The sequence below is a fragment of the Sus scrofa genome, chromosome 8 (genome assembly GCF_054392235.1).
Source record: "Sus scrofa isolate SSC_HxYL_T2T_F1_AM1 chromosome 8, Sscrofa_HxYL_maternal_Yorkshire_Landrace_v2.0, whole genome shotgun sequence".
Lineage (NCBI taxonomy): Eukaryota > Metazoa > Chordata > Mammalia > Artiodactyla > Suidae > Sus > Sus scrofa.
Window position 1 is genome coordinate 19,142,499 of NC_139390.1, and position 19,113 is coordinate 19,161,611.

The 19,113-nt window shown below is 38.4% G+C and overlaps 1 protein-coding gene across 2 annotated transcripts in view; it reads left to right on the forward strand.

Annotated features, from left to right (window-relative positions):
- The window catches only part of PI4K2B (phosphatidylinositol 4-kinase type 2 beta), a 36,532-nt gene that overhangs the window by 11,584 nt on the left and 5,835 nt on the right, over positions 1-19,113 (forward strand). The window contains exons 3-9 of one of the 2 annotated variants that reach the window (XM_021101072.2): positions 445-645; positions 1,525-1,656; positions 3,310-3,463; positions 5,320-5,381; positions 8,981-9,083; positions 12,930-13,063; positions 13,630-13,689. In XM_021101072.2, the coding sequence (XP_020956731.2) occupies positions 445-645; positions 1,525-1,656; positions 3,310-3,463; positions 5,320-5,381; positions 8,981-9,083; positions 12,930-13,063; positions 13,630-13,689 (846 nt within the window). The remainder of the gene's footprint in view (positions 1-444; positions 646-1,524; positions 1,657-3,309; positions 3,464-5,319; positions 5,382-8,980; positions 9,084-12,929; positions 13,064-13,629; positions 13,690-19,113) is intronic. The other variant, XM_021101073.2, reaches the window with a different exon arrangement.

Genomic DNA, 19,113 nt, shown 5'->3' on the forward strand with positions numbered 1-19,113 from the left:
AGTAGACAGTAAATACTCATGGAATTTGGATATGTGATAGGTATTGAGTAAAAGCCCTGTTTGATCTAAGTCAGTGGTTCTCAAACATTTTAAAATCAGTGGAACCCCTTCTTAAGTAGGAAGGCCAGTAACATAAAGCAGGTGAAATCAGCGGATCTGGTTAAGCGGCAGGGCATCTCAGAACCCTGCCCTCCCCTCTTCTCTCACCTTCCCTAGGATTTCTCAGCACAGTTGGAAAATCATTAGCCCAGAGGATTATTGATTTTAGATTGTTAAATGAAAATGAGTAGCAAACTGTGATTGGAATGAAACCTCTTAATAGTTAAGGATCACACCCAAATCTGTGGTGGGAAGAAATAGAAAAAGATTAGAATGCATTTTATGGATTATTATTTCTCTATATTAAAAGTATATTACAATTTCTACTTTTTTTTTCTCTTATAGAAAATTATTGGTGTGTTTAAACCCAAATCGGAAGAGCCTTATGGTCAGCTGAATCCAAAATGGACCAAATACGTTCATAAGGTCTGCTGCCCTTGCTGCTTTGGCAGAGGCTGCCTGCTTCCCAATCAGGGGTACCTTTCCGAGGCTGGCGCTTCCCTTGTGGATGAAAAACTTCATCTGGACATTGTACCAAAAACAAGGGTAAGGGAGAAGTCATTTTTAATCATGTACTTTCTAATCTCCACTTCTCCTTGGACACTTTGGTAATATTTCTAGTGACACGGACTAAAGTTGAGCCCTGTTTTTGGTACTCCAGAGTCACGAATGACTCGTAAATTGATTCTAGTGTAGATCCACAAGTGTCCAAGGGAATCTCTCTTGTGCATCTGAGCTGAGATGATGCTGACAAAAATGGGAGAGAGAACTAGCCTTTAGAAAGCAGAAAAAGGGAGTTCCTGTTGTGGCTCAGTGGTTAAGGAACCTCACACGAGGACGAGGACTCAGGTTCAATCCCTGGCCTCACTTAGTGCGTTCAGGATCTGGCGTTGCCGTGACCTGTGGTGTAGGTCGCAGACGTGGCTTGGATCCTGCGTTGCTGTGGCTCTGGCGTAGACCAGCAGCTGTAGCTCCAATTGGACCCCTAGCCTGGGAACCTCTATATGCTGTGGGTGTAGCCCTAAAAAAAAAAAGAAAGAAAGAAAAAAATCTGGGATCTAGAGAATCTGTCGAAGGTAGAGTTAACTAATAGGCTCAGAAGGCTGCTTTTTCTTTTTGGCTTTTCTACATTTTTACTTGAAGACTTCCTCAAAAATCTTCATTCCTAATTATACATATCAAGACTATTACTGCTTTCTTCCACTGGCCAATTTTAGGCTGCCTCTCTCAGACAGAAATGCACATGTGCCATTTAACCAACTTTTCGAAGTCCCTCAGCCTTTTCTTTTTTAGATTCCTTGGGGCATTTAGCATAGCATTAAACTTCACTAATTTACAGCATTAGAGTGAGTTCCATGGTGTATGGGCGCAGAAATACTATAGTGCAGATTCTAATGGCCCCTTTTCTAAATGCTGTCCTTTTAGGTGGTTTGGCTTGTCAGTGAGACATTCAACTACAGTGCAATTGACCGTGCAAAATCTCGGGGCAAAAAGTATGCTTTGGAGAAAGTGCCGAAAGTAGGTAGAAAATTTCATCGGGTAGGACTTCCTCCTAAGGTAAGTAAGTTACAGTTATGGGCTGTATTAGGGGGCAGCATCACATGTTCTCTGAGCTCTGTGTGCTGGGTGCTGTGCTGTGGGCTCTGAGTGTATGAGTGAAAATGGTTTCTTCTCTTTCAGAGCTTATAGCCATCTGTGTGTGATGGGAGAAAGCTCTGGGGATAGTTAAGTGCAGGGAACCTAGAGAGGATAGTGGAAAGATGCCAAGCCCAGTTTGGAGGGTGCAGGAATTTCTAAGAGGAACTTGTACCTAAGGCTTCACAAGGTAATGGCTGAAGGAGAGTTAGACCTAGGTTTCACTCTGAGCCTCTCCACCAGTTAGCTCTGAGACTTGGGCAGGTCCCTTACTCTCCAAGCCCCTTTTTCTCTAGAATGGGATGCTAAAAACTACCTCTTAGGGTTTTCAAAATAAAATGAAAAAATGTATGTCAAATACTTCGTATAGTACCAGGCACATAGTAAAGTCAATGACAGTAACTGTACTTACTACATATTAGATTTTGTTTTCTTACCACTGTGAAATAAAACAAGGAATGATTAGTAACTAGCTAAGCAAGGATGGAGAGAGTTAATGGGAAAAGGATTCTAGAAAAAGCTCTATACTTTATTATTTTTTAAAAAATATATTTGACCTGCAGTTTTGTTGTTTTGTTGTTGCTATGTGTTTATCTATATAAAAGAATTCAAGTAGAAATACGTATCTTGTGTTACTATTGTACTCCAAGTAAGAAGGAAGCTTGAAAAAATTTGCAAAGCCTGTTACCCCTTGCATATGCTGAAATAATTGTGACTAAAGAAGAATATTATTTCTGTATTTATGACGACTAGGACTTCAGAATAAGTGTGTTAGAGAAAATTTTAGGATAACGTTTCATACCAACAACAAGAATATAAAGTGTTAGGATAAAAGATAGGTTTTCTTTTTGGTGCTTTGTTTGTAGTTATGAAGCCAGCTAGGTTACCTGTTACCTGTGTGTCCTGTTGTTTAAATTTGTGCCCTGTTTAAATTTGTATTTCCTTCTTTAAGAAAGTATTTAATGTTAACAACTAGTAAGTTTAATGATGCCTTGTAAAATAGACATATCTTTAAGGAAAAGACTTTTTTAAAAACCGCAGTGATTGAGTAGTTCTTAAAAATGTATGGCAGGATCTTAAGACACGTAGTCAAAGAATTGATTCTTTTTTAAAAATAAAGTTGTTTTCTATATTTCATGTTGTAAAAAGAATCCCGAAGTGTTTCTTCAGTAAGATAAAATTGCATTGTTATTAAATAACCATGATAGGTATAAATTTTGGTCCTCATAATTAAATTCATTTCAACTAGTATTTTTCGAAAATAGCAGTCTTGTTGAGAGTATCAGCTTGAGGGCATCTGTATTTTTTTTTTAATTATCCTGAAATAGCTGCTATGTTTCTTGAAAGAATAGGATTGAGCATTTTCTATTTGCTATGTCTTCTTTATATGAGCATTTTAAATTAATGTAAAAAATAGTTTTCTTGATAAATGTGCCTTATCTAAATTAGTGTTAATTTTTATTTTTCTTACTGTGTTTATATATAGCATTTTATGGCAATACTGTGGAGAAAATTTTAAGGTAGCCCTTTTGTTCTTGTATTTTCTTTTCTAACTCTTAATTCTTAAAATTATAGATTGGTTCCTTTCAGCTATTTGTTGAAGGTTACAAGGAGGCTGAATATTGGCTTAGGAAATTTGAAGCCGACCCTTTGCCTGAGAATATTAGGAAACAGTTTCAGTCACAATTTGAAAGATTAGTGATTTTGGATTACATCATCAGAAATACAGGTACTGAAGTTCTCTCATTTGTTCACTCAGGTCATGTCAACTTTCACACTGTCTTCAACTCTTATTTATCCAAATCAAAAACATACAATTTTGATGCAACAGTCCTGAGGCCACTTTTCCTTTACCTGCCTAACAAAACAGAGATGTGGTACTGATTCTCCCAAGCAGAATGAATCCTGGACTGGAGATTCTGATCAGAGCAGGCTCCTGCCCAGGGGATAGTGATCAGTTCCTATCCCTGGTGGGGAGAGTTGCTTGGCAGCAGGACAAAGCCTGCTGGAAATTGGAAATGTTATCTGCATAATATGAATAATTAAAACTTGATTGTGTAAAATACTTTAAGTGCTTATTTTGACATTACATGACTATTAGTATAGTCTATAAATACATTCAGCTCTTAATTTTCTCTGTGCTGAAAGAGAGTAGTGATGTAGATTATCCAGAACAGTGGATGTGGTTCCCTGGACTGTCAGGGTTGTTGTTACATGGGCATTTGTTACAAATGCATCTTTAGGAGCCCACCCCAGACCTACTGAATGTGGGGCCAGCAGTTCACATTTTAACAAGTCCTCTAGGTAATTCTGATGCACTCTGAAGTTTGAGAACCACTGGTTTAAAATGTTTGCTCATTTATATTAGTTTCTGCAAATGCCTTGTACTTTTTTAGATTTACCTTTTAAAATCATATGGTTTTAGGTTAATATTAAAATGGAATATTACTTAGCCATGAAAAAGATGAAATATTGCCACTTGCAGCAACATGGAGGGACCTAAAGAATATCATACTTGGTGAAGTCAGTCAAAGACAAAAATTATATGATATCACTTATATGTGGAATCTAAAAAAATAATACAGATGAATCTACATTCAAAACAAAAACAGACTCATAGACATGGAAAACAAACTTATGGTACCCAAGGAAAGAGGGAAGGGGGGAAGGACAAATTAAAATATGAGATTAAAAGATACAAACTTTTGTACATAAAGTAGATAAGCAACAAGAATTTACTGTGTAGCACAGGGAATTATATTCACTATCTTGTAATAACCTATAATAGGAAATAATATGAAATATATATATGTAACTGATCGCTTTGCTGTACACCTGAAACTAACACAGTATTGTAAATAAACTACACTTCAATTGAAAAAGAAATTAGTGTACAGTCTGAAGTACTCTATACAGACATTAGGTTAAGAGCCCAACCAGAAATTTGCCTGGTAAAAGGGGTAGATGCTTTTTCTTCCTGAGGTGAAAAGAAGTTATCTTTTTTAATAACCTGGATTTAAGAGTTCTTGACAGTATTTGTACCTACCTCACAGAATGGTTCCAAGAATCCAGTAAACTAAAATAAAACATGTTAAGCAGTTACAACATCTGGCACAGAGTAAATGCTCAGTAAACATTAGCTAACATTTATGAGTGATTTTTAGTCGGCCTGATTTTTAAATTGGAGCCTTTTATATGTCTGTGCTACAGATAACAAGTAAAGGTCTCAAAAGTGAAGAGATGACTAGATTTCTCCTCTTGACATTAAGCTATGATATCCATTAAAAATGAAGTAACAGGAGTTCCCGTTGTGGCACAGTGGAAACGAATCCGACTAGGAACTGTGAGGTTTCGGGTTCCATCCCTGGCCTCGCTCAGTGGTTTAAGGATCTGGCGTTGCCGTGAGCTGTGGTGTAGGTCCCAGACGCAGCTCGTATCCCATGTTGACGTGGCTGTTGTGTATGCCTGCAGCTACAGCTCCGATTGGATTTCAAGCTTGGGAACCTCCATATGCCACAAGTACGGCCCTAAAAAGACATTTTAAAAAAAAAAAAATGAAGTAACATTTCTTTTTTATTTTGAAAGACAGGGGAAATGATAATTGGCTAATCAAATATGAAAAGAAGAAACAAGAAAAAGAAATTAAGGTAAGGAAATTATATGTGTATATATATGCACACATACATATAGACACACTATCAATTTCTTTCTTTTTTTTTGTCTTTTTAGGGCCACACCTGTGGCATCTGGAGGTTCCCAGGCTAGGGGTTGAATTGGAGCTACAGCTGCTGGCCTACGCCACAGCCACAGCAACACCAGATCCGAGCCACGTCTTCAACCTACACCACAGCTCATGGCAATGCCAGATCCTTAACCCACTGAGCGAGGCCAGAAATTGAACCTCTGTGCTCATGGATACTAGTCAGATTTGTTTCTGCTGAGCCACAATGGGAACCCTCCTGATACACTATCAATTTCTGTAAAAAGTTCCTTGAAGCCAAGTTATTCTTCATCACTTAGTATTTCCTTCACTTAGATTCTTGGTTTTATTTCCTTTTTCTCTTTTTTTATCATCTTTTCTCTTTCCTTCCCGTTTACATTGCATTTTCTTTTCCCTTTGGCCATCTATGGCATATGGTATTCCTAGGCCAGGGATCAGATCTGAGCCACTTTGTGACCTAAGCTGCAGCAGCAATGGCAGATCCTTAACCCACTGTGCCAGGCTGGGGATCGAACCTGCATCCCAGTGCTCCCAAGACACTGTCAATCCCACTGCACCACAGCGGGAACTCCCACATTGCATTTTTAAATTATATTTGCAAGGAGTTCCCGTTGTGGCTCAGTGGTTAACGAATCCTACTAGGACCCATGAGGTTGTGGGTTTGATCCCTGGCCTTGCTCAGTGGGTTAAGGATCCAGCGTTGCCGTGAGCTGTCGTGTAGGTCGCAGACATAGCTCGGGTCCCGTGTTGCTGTGGCTGTGGCGTAGGCTGGCGGCCACGGCTCTGATTAGACCCCTAACCTGGGAACCTCCATATGTCATAGGAGTGGCCCTAGAAATGGCAAAAAAGACCAAAAAAAAAAAATTTTTATTTTCAAAATATGCAGCTTTATTTTTTTGTTGTTGTTGTATTAAAAAAAAGAATGATGTTAGCTCAGTACATTTTTTAGGGCTTGTGAATTTGTTGTATTATCATTGTATTTATTTTGCTCTCAGAAAGGCTTCTGGTATCTTTTGCCAAAATGTCTGTATTTTATTAATTTACTTCCTTCTGAGTCTTATGATTCAGTATTAGGTAATCCAAAATTACCGATGAAATGGAGTATGTGTGCTTTATCTGCAAATCATACCCATTGAACTTAAAAAAATATGCTTCTGCTGCTTATAAGAAGCTGGTTTTTGCAAACATAATAGACTGCGAAGGCCCTTAACACGATCAGAATGATAGATTTTAGATTGATTCCTATCAACTTTGACTACCCAAGTTCAAATTTTAGATATTTACAGAAGAGATATTTTCAGAATACTTTTATCTGTTTGAAACAGTTTATACATACACTTAGAAAAGTTTTAGGAGTTCCCGTCGTGGCGCAGTGGTTAACGAATCCGACTAGGAACCATGAGGTTGCGGGTTCAGTCCCTGCCCTTGCTCAGTGGGTTAAGGATCCGGCGTTGCCGTGAGCTGTGGTGTAGGTTGCAGACGCGGCTCGGATCCCGAGTTGCTGTGGCTCTGGTGTAGGCCGGTGGCTATAGCTCCGATTCAACCCCTAGCCTGGGAACCTCCATATGCCGCGGAAGCGGCCCAAGAAATAGCAACAACAACAACAACAACAACAAAAAGACAAAAGACAAAAAAAAAAAAAAAAAAAAAGAAAGAAAGAAAAGTTTTAAATGAGTGAAAAAAGAAATTTCTCTGGAGTTCCCATTGTGGCACAGCAGAAACGAATCCGAGTGGTATCCATGAGGATGTGGATTTGATCCCTGGCCTTGCTCAGTGGGTCGGTGATCCAACATTGCCGTGACTTGTGGTGTAACTTGCAGACGTGGCTCAGATCCCAAGATGCTGTGGCTGTGCTGTAGGCTGGTGGCTACAGCTCAGATTTGAACCCTAGCCTGGGGCCTTCCATATGCCACACATGTGGCCCTAAAAAGCAAAAAAAAAAAAAAAAAAAAAAAAAAAAAGGAAAGAAAGAAATTTCTGCATGTTTACAGTCTGCGTATTTTTATCACTTAAAGTTACTGCATTGCTTTAAAAGTTTGTAGTTTTCAGTGTTCATCAAAGAAATTTAGAATCATATATTCGTAGTACTCAGCAATAAAAAAGAACAAACTTGATACATACAATATTGTGGATGAGTCTCAAAATCCTGCTGAATGAAAGAAGCTGCACAAAAGGGAAGATACTTTCTGATCCTTTTATCTAAAAATCCAGAATGGTGCAGGCTAATCCCTAGTGAGTGAAAGCAGAGCAGATTGCCAGGGGTGGGGTAGAGGAAGGGAGGGGACTGCTAAGGGACACAGAAACTTCTGGGTGGCTTCACATCTGTCAGTGCTTATCCAGTTGTACACTTTAATATGTAAAGTTTATTGTGTGTAAATGATACCTCAATAAAGTTGTAAATAGGAAAAATGATAGAAATTTTAAAGGTAGTAATTATAACAGAAATGAGTTTAAAATACATGTAAAAATACACACGTTTAAAATAGTTTCTACACACATTTTATTGGTATATTTTAAACAATTAGATTTTACTTAAAACATTATTATTTTGCTCTTGAGTATTCTGTGCATTTTCATTGAGGTAAGATATTTGATTATAAACTAACAGAAACAAACCTGGCATATATCACATGCACTGTCACTCTGATACTTTTCATTTTAAAATTCTTCACCTTTTGATATTTTATCTAGGCCACAATAATGGCAGCCATCTATTTTTAGATGCTAGGAAGTAACTCTTTAATATGAACATTCTCTTGCTCCTGAGGTGTTCAGTTTCTGCTACGGAAGAATGTTGAAGTAGGAATGGCCTACATTCTGTACTCAGGAGTATCTTGAGGTTCCTTCTATTGGACCTGATTCTATTTAGCTGTGGTCGTTGGGGAGTTTCATTTAGAAATGTTTTGTATTTCAACTAATTATTTCTATGAGACCCTAGGAAAGACCTGATTTTAATAAGGTAACTTTGTTATCTTAAACATATTTTGCAAATATCATACATTTAAGCAATCTAACAATAAATTATCCAGCGCAACATTTTTTTTTTTCCCTCCGATGCATGCAGCGGCTTGATGTGGGATCCCAGTTCCTAGACTAGGAATTGAACTCAGGCTGCAGCAGTGAAAGTACTGAGTCCTAACCACTAGACCACCAGGGAACTCCCCAGAACAACACTTTTTAAAGTCTTAATAATTTCAGGTCTTCTTCCCCAAAGAGGAAAAAGCGAAACTATATAACTGCCTAAGTTTATAATATCAAAAATTTTTTTAAATCGATTATGAAATTTTTAGTGATTTTTAAGACAGTCTTCCCTTAAAGGGTAAATTTACATTTCTATAAGCTTTTCAGATAAAATGTCTTTAAACCTCAAGGATTATTGTAAATTTATCAACCATCATGTAAAAAATAAAAATCATTAAAAAAATCAACTATAATGGAAAAAATAAAAAATAATTATTGTAAATTTGTCTCTTGGAAATATTCATATAAGTTTTTTTATCAACAGACTATTTTTCTCCTCTTTAGGAAGCAAAATGGACAAATGTGGATAAAGAATCACTTATTAAAATAGCTGCAATTGATAATGGTCTGGCATTTCCCTTTAAACATCCTGATGAGTGGAGAGCGTGTGAGTATTTAGAACTTTCCATAGGTTGTATAGTTACCCTTTTTCCAGAATAGGAAGGGAATGAAATTTATGGCATCAAAAGAGAGAAAACACTGGGCGAAGTATAATTATCGATTAGGGCTCAGTTCTAGGCACTAGGGATGCAAAGATGGGTCCTAGACCCTGTGGGTCTGGCTGTGTATTGTTTGCTTATTTTTGGATGACTGTCTGGTTTTGTTTTTTAGCTTATGTTAGCTTTGAAAAATAAGTTTGCTAGCTTTCCAGTTAATAAATACATGTAACATGGGAATTATCTGTTTTAATATTTTGGTAGAATTCTATTTTAATATTTGGGTAGTATTCATCCCTAAAGCCCTTTAGGCCCACTTCCCCCTTTTCTAATTAGTAATGCTTTAACTGCCTTAACAGTCTCTTCTATGGTTAATTGTCAGGTTTTCTACATCTTGAGCCAGTTTTAGACATTTGTTACTTTGCTTAAAATTATCCGTGTTATGCGAGTTGTAATTTATAGGTATAAAAGTTTGTTATAGAATTCTCTTATGATTTAAAAATCCCTCTGGTGTTCCCGTTGTGGCTGAGCGGTTAATGAACCTGACTGGTATCCATATGAGAACTTGGGTTCGATCTTTGGCCCCACTCAGTGGGCTCAGTGGGTTAAGGATCTGGCATTGCCGTGAACTGTGGTATAGGTCACAGACATGGCTTAAATCCCAAGTTGCTGTGGCTGTGGTGTAGGCCAGTGGCTACAGCTCCGATTGGACCCCTAGCCTGGGAACCCTCATATGTCTCGGGTGAGGTCATAAAAAGGAAAAACAAAAACAAAAACAAAAAAAACCCCTCTGTCCCCTCTGTGTATGTTAAATATTTCGGAGTGAAATGACTTTTTTTTTTTTTTTTTTTTTTTTTTTTTTGGTCTTTTTGCTATTTCTTGGGCCGCTCCCGTGGCATACGGAGTTTCCCAGGCTAGGGGTCTAATCGGAGCTGTAGCTGCCAGCCTATGCCAGAGCCACAGCAACTTGGGATCCGAGCCGAGTCTGCAACCTACACCACAGCTCACGGCAACGCCGGATCCTTAACCCACTGAGCAAGGGCAGGGATCGAACCCGCAACCTCATGGTTCCTAGTCAGATTCATTAACCACTGCGCCACGACGGGAACTCCTGAAATGACTTTTTTTTAATTAGACTTACCAAGGATTTGTCTATTGTAAAAAGCACTGGCCTGTGTGTATATATATAATTTTTTGCTTTTGTCAGATAGTTGGCCTTTTATTGATCAGATTTTCAATTTATTTACTTTCTCTTTTTCCTTGATTTATGTTTTCCATCATTTTTCCTTTTTCTATTGTGTTCATTCTGGGTTTTTTCCCCAATGTGTTTTTTTTCTAGGTATCATTTGACTAAACCTCAGATTGGATAGGTGTTGCTCTTTTATTCTGCTTTTACACATTCATACTCTCAGATTTTCTTTTTGATGAGAATAATTTAGAAGTATTTTGTTTGCTTTTAAATTTCTAAATCAGTTAATTAAAAAAACTATCCATTATTATTTTAAAGTTTCATTAGTTTGTAATATGTGATTGTAACTGTGAATTCTGCTTTTTGAGGTTTGTTAGTAATTCCTTAGTAATTTGATGTGTGGCCAATTTGAAGGACTGTATTTGAAAAGAATGTAGTTGAGCACAAAGTTCTATATCTGTCTACTAATTAAAACTTAGTCATATCATATTCTCGACTTATTTTTGGCCATTGGATCTATTACTTTTTGAGAGACAAAGTTCACTGTGATTGTGATTTTGTCAGTTTCTTCATGCATTTTTGTACATTTTTTGTTTTGTATTTCACACACATAAAGGTCCAGCATTTTATCTTGCTGGTGGCTTGTTCTCTTTATTGGTGTAAAATATATCCCACTTTATCCCTTGTGCTGTTTTTTGCTTTTCTTATTTTCTCTGTTGTAACATTGCTATACCTCATTTCTTTTTATTAGCATTTACTAGTATCATTCTATACTTTCATTTTCAACTTTCATCGTTTTGTTTTAAGTAAATGACATATGAACAGCTCTTAGGTGGATATTTTTTTTTTTTTTACTCAATCTGTGATCCTTTTAATAGGTACACTTAACTCTGTAGTCTGTCTTAAACTACCGATGTGTTTGAACTTTTCCTGCCATCTTATTTTTTTTTTTCTATTTACCATGTATTTCATATTTTTTCTTTTTTTCCTTTTCTGTTTAGTTAAACTGACTTGCGATGTCTTTGTTCTATTTCTTTTTTTCCTCTAAAGGTTTGGATCTGTATGCAAATTGCATTTTATCAGGTTTAAGATGTCTACAGTACATCTGGAAATGTTTACCAAACACACAGTTAGGGATTAAGGGTCTGGAACTTGAAAGAGGAATTGGTGTTGAGGATATAGTTTTTAAGCTATCGCCTCAGTCAGTGGAAGCCAGGGTGATGTTTGTTTTTGCCTAAATCATTTCGGGTAAATCGGGGTGAATGGACAAATGTGAGGTACGTAGGTTCTCTCAGTAAGTGTTTCATGAATGTTTAGTGAGTGAAGGAGAGAGAGGACTCAGCATAGAATCTGGGAATGGTGACACAGGAAACAAGAGGAAAAGCCTGCAAACAAGAGAAATGGCTTAAAGGACAGAAGGCACACTTTGGGGGGGGGGCTCCCCTAACCGCTTCGGAGAGCATTTGCCAGGAAGGTGGTGGACACCGGTGCCACTTGCTGCCGAGACATCCTGAGCAGCAGGAGGACTGCAAACGGGCCTTAGGAAATGACTGGGGGGCCTCGGGGAGGGTTTGGATGGTCCTAGGAGAAGTTGAGGGGTAGGGACGGGAAGCGGAGGCAGGCGTAGACTAAAGGCTTTTCTGTAATTGTTCAGGGAAAAGTAAAAGGAAAACTGGGTATGGCTTCCGGGAGATGTGGGCCAGAGGAGAGGCTTTCTTTGGCGTGGCCTGTCCTCCCAGTGTTCAGAGATCTCTTCGGAGATCAAAGAGAATTAAGAAGGAACGACTCTAAAGGCAGAGTTTGGTCCTCGGAGCGCTCTCTGTGCCAGGAGCCGGCAAAGCTGGAGGTTCTCCTTGGACATGCTCACGGTCGCTCCATGGGTGATCTTACTGTCATAAGCCTTACACTTGCTTGCAGGAGTCTGAATATGCACCCTGTCTAAGCCTGCCACTCCCTCACAAATCTTTCTAGTCCTGGCACTGCGTAGATTTAATGGTCTTTTGGGGAGAGAACTCGAGTTAGCCCGGAATCATGGATCTTCTGTCCCTCAAAGCCACTTAATGATTTACCTGCTAGTGATTTAAAACTTGAGAACATTACACACACACACACACACACACACTCACACACACACACACACACACACACACTCACACACACACACACACACACACACACACGAGTGCTCATTCCTGACAACTTGTGGCTGGAAAGGCAGGGAGACCTCAGCCATGGTAGTTGGCACTATGAACAAATTATAAGCACCCCTTAATTTCCAAACCCAGGAACCAGAGTTTCAGACATATTTTGTGATACAGGGCTGTTTGAGATAGACTCCTTATCAGAACTCCTACTTTTTCCTGTTTAAAACTCAGAAACCTAACTAGTTCAGGTAGTACTTTGCTGTACTTTACTGTCTGAACTAACCATCCAAACTTAGAAATCTGAATAATTTAGATGGCAAACAATAATTGTTCTCCCTGTTAACTTCTTTTTCCTGTCTTTTTTCTTTTTTTAACCTGGGGATTGTAGGAAAACAACAGGGTAAACATGGGTCTAAATAAACCATTTCCTCCCACTGATAAGAAAAATGCTTTTTTAAAATTAGATCCATTTCACTGGGCTTGGCTTCCTCAAGCAAAAGTTCCTTTTTCTGACGAAATAAGAAACTTGGTTCTACCATATATTTCTGACATGAACTTTGTGCAAGATTTATGTGAAGATCTTTATGAACTTTTTAAGGTAAATAAATGTTTATTTTTAATTATTGCAGAAAACGAAATCTTAAAAGAGATTTTCTTAATGGAGCTAATTCGCAGTTTGCTGCTTCTGCTGTCACTGCAGTAGAAGCTGCTATAACAGAAAGGAATGGGCAGTGTTCCTTTATAGGAGCATACATTTGTGAAATTACACTGAGAGTATTCTTTGAAGTGAGACTACATTAAAATTTGAGAAGTTGTTTTCTTCTAAAGTTGAATTTTTCCATGATTACTCTATAAATTGCAAGCAGTGTTTAGGTGACCTATTGTGATTTAATTCTTGCTCTCAAAAGAAAAAGCCTAAACTCATTGGCTGAAACGTCATTTAAAATCCTTTCTGAAACAAATTGGAGTGTAAGTTAACTATTGTCATTTGAGAAATATACAAAAATACATCAAGTAAAAGTAATCTTTTCATGTTATTTTTTTCTATTAGAAATGCTTTCTAATGACCTTATGTGCTAACTTGAAGAGCTCATTTGTTTTCAGGTGTTTTCAAAGATCTTAGTTTTGGAATTACAATAATGTTTGCTTTCCTTTTTGCGATAGACTGACAAAAGATTTGACAAAGCCACTTTTGAAAGGCAGATGTCTGTGATGCGGGGCCAGGTATGTCACTTGTTAAGATCTTGTTCATTAAGGAAAAAAATCTCTTTGAAACTGTAATCCGTTTTTGCCCTCCGTTTTGACCCAAAGATGCAACTCTCAATACTGTCCTTTATTCTGAACCAAAACAGCTCAGATGGTGAGAAATGAAGTTAATTGCAATACTCTCTTTTTCTCTATTGTCTTCTGTATTAGATGTTTTTACCTTGTGTATTATTTAGTCAGCCCCTTTCCTTCTACTGCTAATTCATTGTCCTCATTTTGATAATTGTCTTCCTGAGTATCAGTATCTTTCTCTTCTTCACATCAATTTACTTGAATGTTTCAATACCAAGTTCTGTCTTCTGTGGATTATCTTCCTCATAGAATATGTTTGGCCTCTGCTAGAGCAGTCAGTAAATAACCATGTCACCAAGGCTGAGCACTAATTGAGCCATAAAAGTACTAGTTGTATAACTCAGTCCTCTTACCCTTCTCACCTCCTTTAATTAGAGGTACAAGGTATTAATTGCATCTGCTGGTGTGGACCAGCACGCCGGGCTGACCTACAGATGATTCTTCTACTCTATGAATAGTATTTAGTTTCCAGAAGGAAGACTTGAAATGGAAATAAACTATAGTGTAAACATTGACTTTTAGTGACTTACGAATTAATTTTTTCTTCCTAAAATATGCATTTCATTTAAGGTAGCTATTTGCTGTACACCTTAGACAAAGAAGACAAGACTAGTTTTTGTACTGTTTATTGTATAACATTAACAAATAGATAGAATTAAATTAGATAATCATTTATTCATCAAATATTATTTGACAGAACCAGTGCCTGAAACTGTCCTTGTGATTGACAGAAAGCAGTGAGTGAAACCAAGCTCCTCCCCTCATGGAGTCCTTTTCTGATGAGGAGGCCAGGGGAAGGGGATGGGTTGTGGGCTTGTATGTCTCTCTCTGTTGTTGCATGTATACAATGCTTTGCTGGAGTCATGAGTTTTAAACAGTGAGTGAAATGGCTGGAGAAGGGGGCTAGAGCCAGATTATGAAGGGCCTTAAGTGACAGTATAGATTCCACACGAAAAGGATTGGAGCACTTAGAGATTAGCATAAAGAAGGTTGTGATAACCCCAGTGTTGATCAGTAGACGACTGACTTAAGGAGATGTGGTACCTACATACAATGGAATATTGCTCAGCCACGAAAGAGAATGAAATATTGCAGCAACAGGGATGGACCTAGAGACTGTTTGTTATACTTAGTGAAAAAGTCAGGTAGAGAATGGCAAACACTATATGATATCACTTATATGTGGAATCGAAAAAAGAGTGCAAATGATTCTATATACTAAACAGAAGCAGACTCATAGATGTAGAAAACCAGTTTATGGTTACCAAAGGGAAGAGGGAGAGGAGAGGGACAAATTAGGAGAATAGATTAACAGATACAAACTACTGTACATAAAATACATAATAAAGATTTACTGTATAGCACAGGGATTTATCCCCAAAATCTTATAATAACCTTTAATGAAATATAATCTGAAAAAAAAACAACTGAATCCCTGTGCTGTACACCTGAATCTAATGTGATGTATTGTACATCAAATACAGTTTTTTTTGAAGTTGTGATAATGACCAAGTTGTCTATTTACTAGTGTGGAAAGATCTCCAGTATGTATTATATTAAAAAATAGGGAGTTCCCATCATGGCTTAGCAGTAAAAAACCTGACTAGTCTCCATGAGGATGCAGGTTCAATCCCTGGCCTCACTCAGTGGGTTAATGATCTGGTATTGCCATAAGCTCTGGTGTAGGTCCAGACACGACTCAGATCTCGCGTTGCTGTGGGTGTGGTGTAGGCCAGCAGGTACAGCTCCTATTTGACTCCTAGCATGGTGCGACCCTAAAAAGACACACACACACACACACACACACACACACACAAAAGCATAATAGTATGGGAGTTCCCGTCGTGGCTCAGTGGTTAACGAATCCGACTAGGAACCATGAGGTTTTGGGTTTGATCCCTGGCCTTGCTCAGTGGGTTAAGGATCTGGCATTGCCGTGAGCTGTGGTGTAGGTTGCAGACTCGGCTTGGATCCCGTGTTGCTGTGGTGTAGGCTGGCAGCTGCAGCTCCAATTCGACCCCTAGCCTGGGAACCTCCATATGCCGTGGGAGTAGCCCAAGAAATGGCAAAAAGACAAAAAAAAAAAGAAAGAAAAAAAGGCATAATAGTATATATAAGCTGCTAGTATATTGTGTTTAAAAAAAGAAATCAGAATATTTTTGTAAAGGGGGGAGGATTGTGATAAGACATATTTCTGGAGAGGAGACCCTATCCTGGTTTCTTCCATGAACTCCCTGAGATTTATGTGTTAAATTCTGTTTCTTCTATGTGTTTGAGGCATGGGGTGGCCAATAGAATTTATATCTCAGCACAGGTGTCCCTAGCCCAACAAGGAACCACTGCAGACTGGACAGTCGGGTGCACATTGGCTCAGCAGATTAGTGTCTAGCCAGGGTGCCTCACGTGGAGGTGTTTTTGGTAATTCAGACATGAATGATAGGCTTAGATGCTGGATGATTGTAATTATGTTGCTAAGTGTTACCACCCTAAACTAGATTGGAGCTAAATTTTTAGACATAGGCAATTATGCCCTAATTTGACATTTTTGCTTGAAACAAATTGATTTGACTTAACATTGTGCTCCACCTTCTGGAATCCTTATCCCTAAAGACGTATCTTTATCTTAGGAATGTTTGGCTTTTTTAAAAATAAAGCTTGTAAATAATTTTGTAAACTTTTTGTCTTTTTAAAAAAATTTTTTTATCTTTTTTAGGGCTGCACTCGCAGCATATGGAGGTTCCCAGGCTAAGGGTCCAGTCGGGGCTGTAGCTGCCGGCCTGCACCAGAGCTACAGCAACGCAGGCTGTGAGCCACATCAGCAACTTGGGATCTGAGCCGCATCTTTGACCTACACCACAGCTCACAGCAACACCGGATCCTTAACCCACTAATCGAGGCCAGGGATAGAACCCTTGTCCTCATGAGTACTAGTCCAGTTCATTAACCACTGAGCCATGACAGGAACTCCTAATTTTGTAAACTTTAATTGTAGATTAAAGTTAGTACCTGAGCAATTTAAATTTAAATTTTAAAATGCTTATCTGAAAAGATATGGGGACATTCCGGTTCTGAAGTCTGTTACAAAGATGTACCAGTGACTATGTGCTATTTTAGGTTTATTTGTTCATATCTTGTCTCATTTACAGAGGAACAAGGTATTATATAAATGGATGTAATGGAAATAAGAATGACAAGATCAGGATCTGGGGAAAGAAAAAAGTAAAATGATACCTTGGTTACATGTTTTAATTTGATTTTGTTTTGGTTTTTTATTTTAATTTGGTTTTGACCTGACAGCCAAAAAGAATAAGGTACCCTGACCATGTAAAGTTCCCTAGTTTTAGCCTTTTCTTAAAAAAAAAAAAAAATATATATATATATATATATATATATATATATACACACACACACATATATGTGCACACACACATGTGTATGTGTTTTCAGACTGAAAAAAATCTGGTATTATATTCTATTCTAAAATAAATCAGTGATTTGAAACCAAGGCTTAAAAAACAAAAACAACCCGTGTTTTAAGCAACAGAATTCCTTATTCAGCCAGTTCCTTAATTGAGTCAAAATACTTACATTATTTCTATAGCTTATAATTACCCCTTGAATCCCACTCTCTTCTTTTTTTCCCACTCTTTTCATTTTGCCAGTTAATAGCATGATTTGTGCTTTGTACAACCAAGTCTTTTGCCCTAGTTTATGGTAAGTTTTTGGTTCTGCACACATAATCAGTGATGTGTTTTAATTCTTCAAATAAAGATGCAGACTGGAGTTAGGAAGTTACGTGAAGGCATTTCTTTTAAAATTTGGCTAGTAATGTTTGTTAAGTTAAAAATTTTGAATTTTACATTAAATAGCGGTAGAGGCATGAGTAGGTTCAATAAGAGCATTCATTTTATATTCTACCTGTGCCTGTTTGAAACACTGAACCTCAGAAATGTGTTTTACACATGATCTGAAAATGACAGAAATGATAAAACAGTTTTATTAATAGAGTGAACTGTGCAGTGACTTGTAAACCAGAAGCTCATTTGCAGATTCAGTCAAAATCGGTGTTAAAAAAACTAACACTTTTGTACACCTTGAGAACTTGACTCTTTACTAGATATTTTTAAGTTTGTTATTATTTCTCCGAACAACAGCTCTACATAGTTATCTGCATTTATAGCTTGGCTCACAGGGGTTATTAATATGTCACAGTCTGTCTAGGTCTGGCAAGCCTGTAACATTTAGGCATTGCCTCTGCCTGGGGCCATTGTTATCTCTGGATTTAGTCATTTTCTAAGTGGCATCCTTACCTCTTCTCCCACATTAGACGAGGGCAGTAGTTCAAAAAGCAGATGCAGCCATCTGATCAGTTCTTTGGTGATTTGCAAGTCCCTTGAGTGGGTGGGAGCTCACGTCCGGACTCTGAGCACGGTCTGCAGGAGCGTCACAATCCGCCTCGCCCCTGCACACCTGCCTTCGTCTCTTGTCACCTCCAATTCCCCCTAAGCCACTCGTAACCATCCTCCTGGTCCCAGTGCCCAGTTCCCAGTGGAGCCCTTGCGCGCGCTGTTGTCTCTCCTCAGGTGCTGCTTCCTCTTCATCTGGAGAACAGCTTTTCCGTCAAGCTCCAGCTCTGTCTTCCGAAGCTCCTCCTGCTGCCCAGGGAGTTTGGTTTCCACAGCACTCCCTGGGAGCACCCGCGTCACACTGCATCCAGAAACTGGATGTCGAAACAAACAGCACGTTGGGCACAGTGCTATTGAAAAATAGCTTAAAACCAACCAGAAAGTAGGATGGATGTAGTTTTATGTAGATAGTACAGTAATTCTCATGCCCACTCAAACCTGAGGACCAGCAGATTCATCTAAAGGAAACAGAGTCTATATGCAGAATTCTGAGTTTGTATCCTCTGCCCTTGACCTGACTGTCACATTTCCAAAACATTATCAAATGTGGCCTAGATGGAGAACTCCAAAGTGTTTCTTTCTCCTTGCCTGCAGTGTCTTGTCTAGTTCCAAAAACAGTCTTCTCTGATTTAAATACACAGTAATAGATGTGTTTATTTTTTGAGAAATGAAAAAATGGGTGGTATATAGAGAAGAGGATCAAAATTTTTTTTAGGGCCATACCCTCAGCATATGGACGTTTCCAGGCTAGGGGCTGAATTGGAGCTAGAGCTGCTGGCCTGTGCCACAGCCACACAGGAGCTGAGCCGTGTCTGTGACCTACACAGCAGCTCACAGCAGCGTTGGATCCTTAACCCATTGAGCAAGGCCAGGGATCGAACCTGCATCCTCATGGATGCTAATC